This window comes from Aptenodytes forsteri, unplaced genomic scaffold (assembly GCF_000699145.1).
Source record: "Aptenodytes forsteri isolate BGI_AS27 unplaced genomic scaffold, ASM69914v1 Scaffold87, whole genome shotgun sequence".
In the NCBI taxonomy this organism is placed as follows: domain Eukaryota; kingdom Metazoa; phylum Chordata; class Aves; order Sphenisciformes; family Spheniscidae; genus Aptenodytes; species Aptenodytes forsteri.
Genome location: NW_008796041.1, coordinates 1,822,803 through 1,836,708, shown reverse-complemented (window position 1 = coordinate 1,836,708; position 13,906 = coordinate 1,822,803). Strand labels below are relative to the sequence as shown.

The 13,906-nt window shown below is 39.5% G+C and overlaps 1 protein-coding gene across 5 annotated transcripts in view; it reads left to right on the top strand.

Annotated features, from left to right (window-relative positions):
• Nucleotides 1-13,843, top strand: part of SEPHS1 (selenophosphate synthetase 1) — a 27,184-nt gene extending 13,341 nt beyond the window's left edge. For 3 of the 5 annotated variants that reach the window (XM_009285503.2, XM_009285505.2, XM_009285504.2), the window contains 4 exons: nucleotides 500-590; nucleotides 3,967-4,066; nucleotides 6,097-6,309; nucleotides 11,644-12,023. In XM_009285503.2, the coding sequence (XP_009283778.1) occupies nucleotides 500-590; nucleotides 3,967-4,066; nucleotides 6,097-6,309; nucleotides 11,644-11,858 (619 nt within the window). In that variant the 3' untranslated portion in view covers nucleotides 11,859-12,023. Of the gene's footprint in view, nucleotides 1-499; nucleotides 591-3,966; nucleotides 4,067-6,096; nucleotides 6,310-6,625; nucleotides 6,687-11,643; nucleotides 12,024-13,212 lie in introns of those variants that run through there. The other 2 variants (XR_657883.2, XM_019473712.1) reach the window with 2 other exon arrangements.
• The last annotated feature ends 63 nt before the right edge of the window (nucleotides 13,844-13,906 follow it).

Here is a 13,906-nt window from a genome sequence, read left to right as displayed (position 1 = left end):
TTAAACCATCTCCCAGTTATCTGATTAATGGCTGTAGAGAGCTACAGAATTGCTGTGTTTACAGCACTCTGTCCATTTAACAGTAGCTGATTTTGAATGTTCCACTGTGGCATGTTATGCTATACAAATTGATTTGTTCTTGATCCTAGTGATGGTTATCTTATGCCCTGAAGTAACAAAGGTCAATTTTTTTCCCTATCGTATTTTACATCTCCAGTAAATTGAAAGAAAAGATGTAATTTTGTGTGTGTCTGACTGCAAGCATTGTTATATTCCAGGAAAGAAGGATTAGCACTTTTAAATAAGTTTTCAGCTTTTTGCTCAATAATATCCCATGCCAATGAATCCCAAAGGGTAATTCTGCAATTAGTCAGTTTTTTAACTGTGCAGTAAGATACATGGGTCTGTGAAAATGTAATTATCGTAATTATCGACACTTATTCCTAAGAACCTGTGTGAATCTCACTATGTAATTAATATATGAATTCTTTGTTTTTAGGCCAGACAATGCAGTGCCAGGAGATGTGCTTGTATTAACTAAACCCTTGGGAACTCAAGTGGCTGTAGCTGTCCACCAGTGGCTAGATATTGTGAGTACACTGCAAAAAAAGAAATGGGGAAGAGGGGTGTGAGTTAAAGGTGACCTTCCTTATTCCCTCAAAACCTCAAAATGACAAAGTTCATCAGTGTAATAAGTACACTGAGGGCTCAGTTGGGAATGATCTACCACCTCTCTCTCCTCCTTCCTCCTTGGTGTGTCAGCCTTACCTGCTTATGTGCAAAACTCTTTTGGAATCGAGACAGTTTACTGTTTTGTGCTTAGTGAGCCCATCTTAATTGCATCTAATTCTTAGTTAGTTCTCAGGCATTGCTGTAATAAACAAAATTGTTTACTAACAGAACAACAGACTAGCACCCTGGGTAAAATTATGCCCTACTCCACCTGCCAAAATAATTGGCAAAAGCTTATTGATGGCAATTAAGCCAAGATTGCTGTGTTCATGGGCTTTCTGCTTCTGTACATGGAAATATATCTACGTTTCACATGTATTACCCTGTGCATTCAATAAGAATATTTCTAGCAGCATTATGTATGTAGACATACTTCCATCTGTTACTTCAGGCAAAAATGTAACTACTGAACTGAAAAGTGACTGCAAAATTGGCATCTGCTTACGTTGTCTGGCTCCCAGTACGTGTCTTCAGAATTATAACTGCTCAGTTTACACTTTAAAAAGATGCATCTTTTCTACTTTTGGGACTACTGAGCCAATAGACTGGCAGAGGAGTGAGCTGGAATCTACTTTGTCTTGGCTGTTGGCCACTACATTGTCAGATGAATTCTAATTACAAAGCCTGTGTTAGCAGAAGTGGGAGAGAACCAGCTTAAACTTTCATTGGAGTCTGAAGCGTGAGCAACAAGAAAAAAATATTTTTCTCCCTCTTCATAGGGTCTGGCCTAGCAATTTTGACCTCTGCAGAATCCTGCGTTTTCCAATCAGATATAAGGATCAGGGCCTCAGATAATCTTGATATGAAAATGAAGTGAAACAACAAGACACCAATTTTATAGTATGTTTTTTGGCCATAATCTTACATCTTAACATATCTATTACAGTACTGACAAACAGACTTGCAAATTAAGGATATTCTGAATTACCACATATTTCAAGTACTTCTAATTTCCTTGACTGTCAACTAGAAACACTTTCTGGTCTGAAAAATGAGGACAGCAAGGAAATCAATCCTATTACATGTGAACAGCATGTATCTTTGATTGTGGTAGGAAAATTTCTGAGTAGCTGTGCTGCCTTTTCTTCAGCTTCGTTTTGTGAAAGACTGGGGAAAGTGAAACTAGAATTACCCATCACAAATCCACCCATAATCAAATTTCGGCAGGGAACTTGACTTTGTATTGAAAAGTATGTGTGAGAAGGTACATAGTACAGCAAGTTTATTAATAGGCAAGAAAGGAAAACTGGAGTGTAGAGATATGTGTGACAAATTTAAAAATTAAATTAAATTTAAATTAAACATTTAAAAAAAAAAAGGCAATGTAAAAGCTGAGGTATTTAAACAGACCAGTAGTGAAATAGTTCCTGGTGACAAGTGGAAAGAAGATGCAAATGGAGGCAAAATTTGTCTTCCTTGCTTCGTTGCTGCCAGCATTGTTGCAGCCAAGCCCCAGCTGTGTTGCTGGCAGCAGCTGCCAGAGGGTGCAAAGGAAGAGACTGCAAAGAGTTTGCAGGGAGCTGGGGACCAGGTCAGGGATGTGTTAGGGGTGATGAAGATGTTTGCTGTGGCTTTGCTTGCCAGGCTGATGATGTGGACTGATTTAGGCTGGTCCACAGCTGAGAACTGGCATCCCTTTGCCTTTTCCTCTTTCAGCTGAAAAGCATGAAAGGGGTTGCTATGATGTGCCCCTTCAGAAGGGGTTTTCTAGCCTTTGCTGTTGTCTACAGACCATTCCCATTTGGAAATCTAAGCTTGCTTTTAAAAGTTGTTTGGGGATTTTTGTGAACTTTTCTGCCTTTGTTTCCTCTCTACTAACCCCAATATCTGGTTGCTATAGTGGAGAGGAATTTGCATCTAATTTGTATCCCACCTGTGTTTGTGGCTCTTCTAACCTCAGCCTTGAGTCCTGCTTCCACCTCATTTGTGATTTCCATTCCCATCATCTGGCTGGTTTCCATCCCATGATCAGCCTCAGAACTGTGTTTTTGAAAACTAAGGCAGAATGACTGTTCAGTTTTTTCAGTCATACCCACAGTAAGAATAATCACTATTCTGTTCCTTCTCTAAGAGCCTCATTTATTTTTTTTTTACTTGCTCTCTCTCTTACTTAATTGGTCAGACCCAGTTCTATCTAATTTCAGAAGTTCTGATCTTACTGCTATACTTCCTTGCTCTTTAACAAATGATTTGTTTTGGCTGACAGGTCTCTTTCCCCCTCTTGCCGTTTCTGGATTCTCTCTTACACCCGTTGAAGTCAGCGCTCATTTGTTAAGGATAAGAGTCTCTTTGACAAGATCCTTCCCCAGTGCAGCGTCATATACCAATTCTTAGTAGCTTTTGCACCTTTGGTTTAGTAAGAAGTTTGTTCTATGCATTTGTTCTGCGGAATGGCAGTGTAGGCATTGTGGTGTCAAAAATACTATTTTTGTTTACTTTCGGTTCTCTGTAATTTTATTTCCATTGTAAAAAAAGAAGAAAATTAAAGCAGTTTGTAGTGTTGCTCTTAACAGCTATAAATGGTTGCTTTGTTTCATTCTGGATCTGGAATTACTTCAGCTTTGAATGAAACAATTGCCCTTTATAAAGGTACCATTTCCTAAATTGTTCTGAGAGCCTTTGGGGATGAAAAGCACTGCTTAGTATGTGATGGAGGCATGAGTCCATGCAAGACACTGGAGAGTGGGTGTAAGGAGATGCTGGTATTAAACTGTAAAGGAAGCTTATGAAACTGCCTTAATCCTAACTCACTAGAGTGATTACATCTTGCCTTAGCATACATTCCTCAGACCTGGACTTGTGAATATCAGTGGCCTTTCTTGACCAAAGTGTCCAGATGTGAAATCAAGAATTTTCTCTTAAAAAACCAAGAAGCCAGAGATTACAAATCTCAACATCCAGCAACATTTTCATTTGCTGCGGAGTTCAAGCCAGAGAGTTGCCTTGAAGGAGGTCCTTGCCCTAGGGTAGGTTATTCCGCTCCACTCTGCTGCTGAAAGTGAGATTTGAGGTGCTTAGTGCCTAATAGATTTTTAAATGAACTTCACTTAGGTACAGCAGAGTAAGGCACACACCTCTGACTGTTGAACCTTTTGCCCCTCTTTAACTGAGTTTAAAAAAAAAAAAAAAGGTAGTAGTACATTTTGGATGAAGGATTTTTTTTAAAGTGGTAAGGGTGTGCTTTAAAATATACAGCTGAAAATCTAAAAGAATCATCTTTATTCCATCCATTAGCCAGAAAAGTGGAATAAAATCAAACTAGTGGTAACGCAAGAAGATGTAGAACTAGCATACCAGGAAGCAATGATGAATATGGCACGACTGAACAGAACAGGTAAGAAGAGAGATGTGTGTGTTGGAAGGGTGGAGGGGAGGTGGTGGGTTTTTCCAATTCCATACTTCATTTCATTTCATTGCCGTGGGGAAATGTGACACAGCTGCTTTATCCCTTCCTTCTGCCCCATCTTTCTGCTGTTCAGTGTTTGTGAAGCAAGCAAATTAAAATCAAACACCCCCTTTTAATTATACAGCAAAAACACAAATGCCACTGGAGATGATTATGACTCATGTGAGTGCTGCAAGTAACATCCCAGTGAGTTAGAGGATGTTTTAAAGGGAAATGTATTGGATTTGTTCCTTATCTTCTGTGCCTAGAGAACTCGTGAGGGCCTGACTGTAATAAGGTTAAAAAAAATTGAAATAGAATAAAAAAGGAAAAGCTCTTCATTTTTGTACGCTTCAATTTAAATTTTTATTTTTTAATTTTGTCACGTTATGTGCTTCCCAAAGTGTGGAATATGTAGCACATGTTTTCTTTTCTGGTTTTTTTTTTTTTTCTGGTTTTGTTTTGTTTTGTTTTGTTTTGTTTTGTTTTGTTTTGTTTTGTTTTGTTTTGTTTTGTTTTGTTTTGTTTTGTTTTGTTTTGTTTTGTTTTGTTTTGTTTTGTTTTGTTTTGTTTTGTTTTGTTTTGTTTTGTTTTGTTTTGTTTTGTTTTGTTTTGTTTTGTTTTGTTTTGTTTTGTTTTGTTTTGTTTTGTTTTGTTTTGTTTTGTTTTGTTTTGTTTTGTTTTGTTTTGTTTTGTTTTGTTTTGTTTTGTTTTGTTTTGTTTTGTTTTGTTTTGTTTTGTTTTGTTTTGTTTTGTTTTGTTTTGTTTTGTTTTGTTTTGTTTTGTTTTGTTTTGTTTTGTTTTGTTTTGTTTTGTTTTGTTTTGTTTTGTTTTGTTTTGTTTTGTTTTGTTTTGTTTTGTTTTGTTTTGTTTTGTTTTGTTTTGTTTTGTTTTGTTTTGTTTTGTTTTGTTTTGTTTTGTTTTGTTTTGTTTTGTTTTGTTTTGTTTTGTTTTTTCCTTTTAATTTTGGTAGGGGGAAGGAAGGCTCTGCTTTTACCCTAGAAATTTTAATCCAGGATTTCCTTTCTTTGTTCAAAGTATCTTTGGAGGAGCAGAGAATTGAATTAGGTGTTTCCTTACTTCTCAGTTGAAGGAACAGGGGTAGTTAAATATCTCTTCTCCCATTTATTCAGTTTTCATTTGGTATTTGTTATGTCACCCCACTGGTTTTTTCATTCTTTCACAAAGTCTTCCAGGAAAAATAAATGACCAGGATTGTCTTATGGAAAAGAACTCGGGTCCTGCTCATGTATTGGGAAGCACCAAAGAAGGACAAAGCATTCTCGGTTTTGTTTTTCTCCACTCACTCTTGTCAGGCACTTTTAACAACACTTAAATATTCTTAACTGGAGCTATTGTCCTGCATGCAGGGGTGCCCTTCTCCCACCCAGGGCTCTGTAGTTGCAAATGCCCAAGAATTTCACAAATGCATAGGTGGGGAGGCTGGGGCCCTTCCCCCACAACCTGCAGGCTTTGTTCTTAAGCTCTTAAACTTTAAGTGTCCAGAACTTAAGTTCTGATGTGATAGTTTTATGGAGTGGCAGGGAAAGAAATGTGAGAAAATTGACCCAGGATGAGTCTGGTCCTTGCCCTTAATGAAGCAAATCTGAGCTCAGAACTTCTCTGGCCCTCAACTTCGGGAAATTTGAATCTGGAGCAAACCCCTGTTTGTTAGACTGCTAATATAAATTAGTAGCACATGTCTAATAGAGCATGCTCATAAATATAACTTCAGTGCTGGATTTTCAGCATGATTTAATACCTTAAATACAAGTTGAATTTTTTAAGTGTTACATGCAGTATTGGTGAATTCCAGTTCCTCCAAGCATTTTTTTTAATTAATTTAAACAGTAACCCAACCTGATTAAAATTAAAGGTATGCAACTTCATTCATTCAAACTCTGCACAATATTGTTGAAGCATTGCTTTTCCTGACAATTTTTTTTCTGATTTGCTTTTTTCCCCTCCCTCTCTTGTAGCTGCTGGACTCATGCACACTTTCAATGCACATGCAGCTACAGACATCACAGGATTTGGAATCCTGGGGCATGCACAAAACCTTGCCAAGCAGCAGCGAAATGAGGTGTCCTTTGTTATTCATAACCTTCCTGTTCTTGCTAAAATGGCTGCTGTCAGTAAGGCTTGTGGCAATATGTTTGGCCTCATGCACGGGACTTGTCCAGAGACTTCAGGTAGGTGACAGTTGTACCACCATCTTCCTTCCCTACACCTCCACGTCAGAATTTAATGACATTTCAAATGTACAAATCATGTGCTTTGCATTCAGAATCACAGTTGGTTTGGTGTATTAGCCAAGCTAATGAGCATTAGCCACACAACTGTTCACAATTAACTTCTTCAGCCTAACTTCCAAACCATCATCCTATTCTGAATGCCTTGTCCTTCCTTATGAAACCCTATTATAGAAACCCTTGCTGTAACTAGAACATCTTGTGGTTAGAAGTTAGTGATGATTCTGAATTCTTTTGAAACCTATTTTTCTCGTAGCTGTTAACTCCAGAACAGTGACTATCTGAAAATCCCAGCACAGCTGACAGTTTTCTCAAAGGTAAAGCCACCTGCAGTAGGTTTGCCAGTCAAATGAGTCGTGTTTTGTTTGTCATTATGAATATGTGTGAAGTTTTAGTGCTGAATGGGCCAGTCTCAGCGACTGAGGCCTTCTCTGTCCACAGCATACAGGCATCCAAGAATATAGATTTTCTCCCTTACATATATGAAATCTGACTTTAAGGGGCTGTGGCTAGCAGAAAAAAAAAAAAAAAAGAATTTGGTCTCTGACCCATCCATTACTTGAGTTCTCTATTTAATAAAGCTGCCACTTGCAGTGACAATGAATACAATAGGCATGTACTGAGAATCAAGCTATGGACACCCAAGTTTCAGATAAGCGTTTAAGCAGTCATCAGGTGATAAGAACTTCTGATGTTTGAAAGTTGCCTTATTATTAAGAGTAGGCCTGATCACTGTCTTCTGCTGGAAGTCTCTGTATTTCATTTTCCCCCCGAATCTTCTGTCCTGTTCTATCTTGTTTTCCTTCTTTAATCTGACTTTTCTTTGTATTTGGGAAATGGAGAAGATGTAGCAACAAATCTGTCTTTTCTCTTATCTCATTTCTCCACCCTCTTCCTGCTCTCCAAAAGTATTATCCAAGTTCTCTGCAGTTCACAACAGAGGGGGCCCCTTGAAGCAAAACAGTCCTAAGATCTGGAAAGAAGCATCACAGTGAGAGCCATAAACTTTTCCCCTAGTGAATACACAACTTAACCACGATCTGTTGAATTGTTCCTTGGCCATCTGTGTTTAAACAGACTCTGTCCTACAGAGACTGTATGGCTCGGATGATGTGTAATAGGATATGGGACGTGAACCCTTTCAAGAGTTCAAATCCAGCGTCAGTCAGCAGAGACCAGAAATATATATCTGGTGGCAGTTTGGCAAGCTGTGTCCATAAGGTTGGTAGCACCAGACAGATTTTTACTACCCAGGAGTCCGCATAACCAGAGTTCTAGTAGCATTTGTTACCAGTTGCAAAGAGGCCAAAAAATACGTGGACACAGAGCTAATTGCAGGATGCTCTTTCAGGTGAGTGGCTGTGGCAGAGGTTTGTATAGCAGTTGGCATGGGAATGGTTTAGCTGCGAACTGAGTGCTTGAGTCTTCAGAGCTGCCCATCCCGCACCCTGGGGATATCCAATTCTGTCTTCTCACTGAAGGAATGTGAAACGGTGCGGATGTGCGCACTGCTGTGAGTGTACTTGGAAGCGGAAAACAGTCAACTTCAGAATCCCTTTTGGGACTGAGAGCAAGAGGTGTCTTTGAAATGCTGAATGGCTTACGTTTCAACGTAGACAGATGATGATGGAAAAAACAGCAAGACATACCTGGTTATTTGTGAACTTTGGGTGCCTCAAAACATGTATATTTGATTTCATCACAGCGTTGCGTTTCTCGCATTAGAGGTGACTATAGGGATTTGTTGCAGGGCAGCGTCTGCCAAATATTAGAAAGATCCATAGGCACGTGGACACAATAGCTCTGGTCTGAAAGCTGTATAACTGCAGTCCTGTAGGCTTACGCTGGATAGCCTGACACATTGCAGCAGCGTGTATTAGCTTGGGCATGGTGTGCTGGGGTGGCTCGTTAGCATTCAGACCCACGATGTTTGCGCACTTCATGTCCTGGGGTTGATTTATGTGAAGGCAAGCATCTGTCTTGCTGCGCCTGTATATCCAGTTGTGAGGATGCCTTTTGGGGGGCTGCTCAGGGCTGCTCATACCATAATATAGATACGCTCTTTCTCTGTTGTCTTAAACTTCCAAAAATGCTCTGTCTGTAGCTTCTTCATGTGTGAACAGATGTTTTTCAGCATAGTGGGCAGGCAGTGAGAAATTTACTGGAAAATTATTTGAATGGACTTTAAGACTGTTGTGTTTTTTTCCAGTGCGCATTTGCTGGGCACCTGTTGACAAAAGTCAATGTTGGAAAGATTTATGTCATCTGTTCCATCCTCCAGGCACTCTTGCTTATGATGTATTTTCTTAAAATTGCAGTTTTACATTGTTTTGCTCTCTCTTTTAGGTAACTCTTTGGTAAGGGTTTAAGTTGTAATCAGGCATTTAGTTTCAAAAAACTTAATTCTGTTGTTTGCAGAAGTAAGTTACAAAGTTTACCCCATATGGGCTATTCATGCATGTGTGTATTTTTGTCAGTCCTCTTTTAATAAACTGTTGACTGGTGTCGACCAACTTTTTTTAGTGTAGTAGAGATATCTCAACAACACGGTGTTTCTGCAAATTTTGTGGAAATAGGCAGACGGGTAGAAAATGAGGGCTGTGTTAGTGCCTGACGAGGCAAGGCTAATGATCTCATCCTTTTGTTAGTCATTGTGGGAGAAAGCCATTAGCAGGAGCAAGGACACTTGGTTTGGATTCATGAACTGTTTGTATCTCTGCTCTTAATTGCAAAGCTCTGTCTAGTCTGCTTTTGAAGTTTTCTGTCCAGTTCCCTGCTTGCACTAGAACAGTTAAAACCAACAATGTTCAAGGCCCCCTACCAAAAAACCCCTTAGATTTTTAGAAAGGTAAGCCAGAACAGATACCAGGTATCTGTGTCTTTTCAACCCCCAAAAGAAGCGTGCAGCAAGCTCTCAAACCACCACGGCCATTTGTTCTTTCCGTCTGCAGCCCATTTGCTTTGTCTTCAGTGGTGGCTGACACAGACCTCAAAAACTTGGTACACCATGAAATGCTGCTTGCTTTGGTGCAGAGTGGCACTGGTGCTTCATTTTCTACAGACACGTTGCAACAACTTAAACTCCTGGTGGCTGTGACCTTGCACAGGTGATGACTTCTTGTAGTTGTCCATGGGACAAAAACCAGAGCAGCTGTTACGCCAGTAACATAGAATAGACTAGACTAGATTACGTAGTGGAAAGCCTTAAGGACTTGCCCAAAGGGTTAAAGAGACTGGTCAATCTACCAGAGAAATAATTATAATCCCTGCAGACAGGATCCTACTACTGATCGAGCGTAGCCTATAACCTCCGTTAAGGGTTATTGGTCAAACTGTGGGATGCAGCCAGCAGGTGGAAAGTAATTTTGATTGAAAACTGGGATTTTGTACATTTTTCTGATCTTGCCAAAGAATGTTAACAGGGTATGTGTACAAGTGATACAAAATTGCAGAAAGAGAGTGTGTGGGGGAAAAGGTAATTGAGCAAAGATTATTCCTGTGCTCTTTCTTACTTCCTTTTTCACCATGCTTTTACTCCTCCCTTCTGGCCAGGTAGCACGTTCTCTGCAGTACCACTTGCAAACCGCTTCCCTGACTCACTTGCACCATGACCTAAGTTTCTCTTCAATTTGATTTAGAGCCTTCCATGGGAATGGCACATAATTCCTTTGCAATTCATTTGTCTGTTACATCTGGAGTAACTTAAACACTGTTTTTCAAGTTTCTGGGAGGTTTTTTTGTTGTTTTTGATGGAAGTACCTGGATGTTATGTTCTGAAATGTCTGAGAGAGGTAGGTGTTTTTCTGGATGGCACACTCATTTGCTTCATATAGAACCTAAAAAATAACTTTCACACTTCCATGTATCCTTATAAATAATTCCTCATGTTCGGTAGCTGATTCTTCCTCACGGCCTTAAATTAAAAGTGTCTTTAGTCACCACCGAGAGGACTGTTTGCTTGGAAAAGCAAACATAAAGGTGCCCAAGGTGCTAAGAAGCTGTCCAAGGGCCGCAGAGGAGGAGGTGGCACTGAGCCCAGGGTGCCCGGCTCACCAGGTGGCCCTTCACCCCTAGCATTGGCTCAGAGCTGGTGGCATGACCTGTGCTGCTGGCTGATGCCCTTTGCCCGGACGAGAAGACTTTGGTTCAAGTAACTCTTTAAGAGTAAGTAAGCCTCAGCACGTGCCCAAATTCCGGTTTGCATGAATATATTCTCTTGCCTGTGTTCTCCAAACATTTTCCAATGGGAGATGATATTTTAACATCCCTTATGAGGCTGCTGTGTGCCAGAATACAGCACGGTGTACAGACATGAGCTGTGCAAGCTGTACGATGCTTTGAGGTTTAATTAGGCATCTGCAGATGAGTTTGCTGCTCTGTGTTGCAGTGCTTCACACGTTTGCAACACAGCATAAATGTAAAAAAGGTAAGGGATATAGAAAAGCTGAATACTCTAGTAGTAAATGGTAGCGCCAAAACCTTTAATGATTTGGTCAGAGCCCCCTGGAAATTTGTGCCAGAGCTGACAATGAAACTCATTCTAGTTATTCACTTGCCAAGCCACCTTTTTCAGTGCTTTGGGATTCTTACAATGGAAGTGTTCTTAGGTTTAATAACTGAATGGCAAGCTTGTTAACTAGTTATTGTGCTGCTTCTGAAAAGCATTCATTAGTAAATAAAATATTTTTCAGTTGTCTCTGAGAAAAAATCTTACGGGAAAGGCTAAAAAAGGTTAGAAAATTCCCTAACAAGGGGGTCAAAAGGGCTGTCAGGGGGAGCACTGGATCAAGCCTATGTTTAATTTTCTGCCTCTTGCATTCTCTGGTAATAGCCCCTGCTTCGATGAATGATTTCTTTGCAGGCAGTGGGATTACTTGCAGAATCAGCTGCTACCAATATGTGGTTACAGGTACCTGAATATGACCTTTATCCAAAATGTTTCCGTGTAGAGGCACTTTGCAGTTCTCTGTTGGAAGTTTACAGTGCTGGTGTTGTTTCAGTATGTCATTTATTGGCATCAGTATGATGTCCTTTTGCCAACATCTTTTGTATGTATTTGGCTTCATTTACATACCCACTAAATGCTGAATTCAGACACAAACTTCCTTCTGTAAAGCAAGAGCTCAGACTTCCACCTTGTCTTCTCTTGGAGTCCTTGGAGTTTGACAGAATCCACTGAGGTCACCAAGTACTTGTCTAAGTAAGGATTTGACAGATCAAGGTTGAAGTGCTTTGCCATCAGACATTTTAATGCTCTGCTTTTTTTCTTTGCAGGAGGCCTCCTCATCTGTTTACCACGAGAACAGGCAGCACGTTTCTGTGCCGAGATCAAGTCTCCAAAATACGGTGAAGGTCACCAAGCATGGATTATCGGCATTGTAGAGAAGGGCAACCGCACGGCCAGAATTATAGACAAACCACGAATCATTGAAGTCGCACCACAGGTGGCCACTCAAAACGTGAACCCGACGCCCGGTGCCACCTCTTAATATAGATGAAATAGCTGTTTGTTTTTAAATAGATCTATTCCTTTATCATCCTACAATTTAAAGAACTGTAAAAAGAAAAGAAAACTTGTTGTGTCTGCACATCTGGTGGCCTTAGGTCAGTTTATGAGTGGATACAATTAATAAAATAAAATCCATTGCCTTTTTTTCCTGTTACATTAACTGAAGATGCACCTAATCTTGAGGCAGCTTCTAAGTTGAGAATTATATTGTTATCCAATACTGTTGATTCATTTTGAATCTTTAGACACTTATCTCTTGCCGCATAGGCTCTTTTTAAAGGTGCTTTCACGTAGCACAGACATTACCAGTAGTAGTGTCGAATAGCAGTTTGTGTCCTTTCATTATATGTATATTTATCATAAGTCTAATTTTGATGCCTTGAGTGATATTCCAGAAAGGCAATAAATTGATAAGCGACACAGTGGGTATACCCAGTAGTAAGGGGGTTGCATGATTACATTCAATCTTTGATTTTTTTTTTTTTTTAATTTTTTTTTTTTGTAAGGTTTAGTCTTACCAAGAGGATCTACGACCCTGGACATTGCTTGGTAGTGCACTCTGTTTAAACGAGCAAGTGCTGACTTTGCATGGAAAGCGCTTCAGAGTCGAAGGAGTCATTTTTAATTTCATTATTTGTAGACCTGACAATATTTACTGTATTATCAATGATTGTTTTCTTTATTGATAGTAAGGAAAAATAATTCTTTTTTTGCAATGTGATTGGATGTGCTATAGTGCAACAAAGGTTTTGCAGACCAAAAGGAGGTTACTGTATAATATTCATTTACAATTCACTATATAAATAACTACACAAATAATTTTTAAATATAATCAAACTAAAATAAACCTCTGTTCTGTGGATGATAGTGTTTAAAACATTTTATATTTTGTATAGTGATTACAAGCCTTTTTTGTTTCTTTAAAATCAGCAGCTGTTTAGTATAATTCTTAGTATTATTTTGTTCTTTGCTCAGATACATTTTTGTGCACGCTTTTGTGATCCGTGTTTAAAATCTACATTGCCAACATTGCAGCTTGAACTTAAGCTTGTTATTCAAAATAAATATTTAATTTTTTTTATTGCTCTTGTACAAGTGCATGAACTTTTCTGATTCCTAGCTGAATTACAAACTGGAAAAAGGAGAAATCCTCCTTTTTTTATTTTACTGCAAGTGTAGTTATATTGATAGCTGTTATTACTCCTTTGATCAGTTCTGCAAGCTGTGATGTCCAGTGGTAATCTAGAGTATCTCCACCTGCATGCCAAAGTTGGGGGCAAGTAGGTTATCTCCAAGTACATTATCCACTTTATTTTGTTTATTTTACTTATCAGCACAAAGTATGCGACGGTTTTGAATTGTTTCCTCTGCAAGTCCTGGCTGTGCCTGCTGTAAGCTAGAGGAGGGTTCGTGAGCAGCCCTGTAAGTGGAACGGATGCTGAAACCCGTCTTTTCCCCGACGGCACCGTAAGCTGCCCCGTTGCAGCAGGCTCACTGCTAACTCCGCTCTGCTGAGACACACCATGCGGCTCTTCTGCTGAATGGGACTGAGCGCGCTTCACTGAACCGGCTCTTTTTAAGCCTTTTCCAGATTGTGGAATTTGCTCCTTGATATTCAGACCAGGAAGAAGAAAATCTTGGATAACCATTACTGCCACCAGCACGAATTACAAGGGCTTCTGTATGAAAAATGAGTCTCTAGAGATGAACCAGTCTTGTGCATCATGCAAGGTTTAAATTTCCAGTCTTGCTCCTAGTGAAGACTCTGGCAAAACTTGGCTCATCTGTTTTCCACTCAGTAGTGTTCTCAACAGATACCTTTTGCAAAGGTATAATTTTTCTCCCCCCCCCCCCCCCATGAGTAGCCTAAACCACACAGAACCTCACGCTCCTTTTCCTGGAGAAGTCTGCAAGTTGCGTGTTCACAACAAACCCTCAAAGCAGTAACTGAGTTTTTGACTTTGCTTTGGGAAAAAAAAAAAATGGTTAGGTTTTTCACAGCAGTTTGAAAATAAAGCATCAAAAACC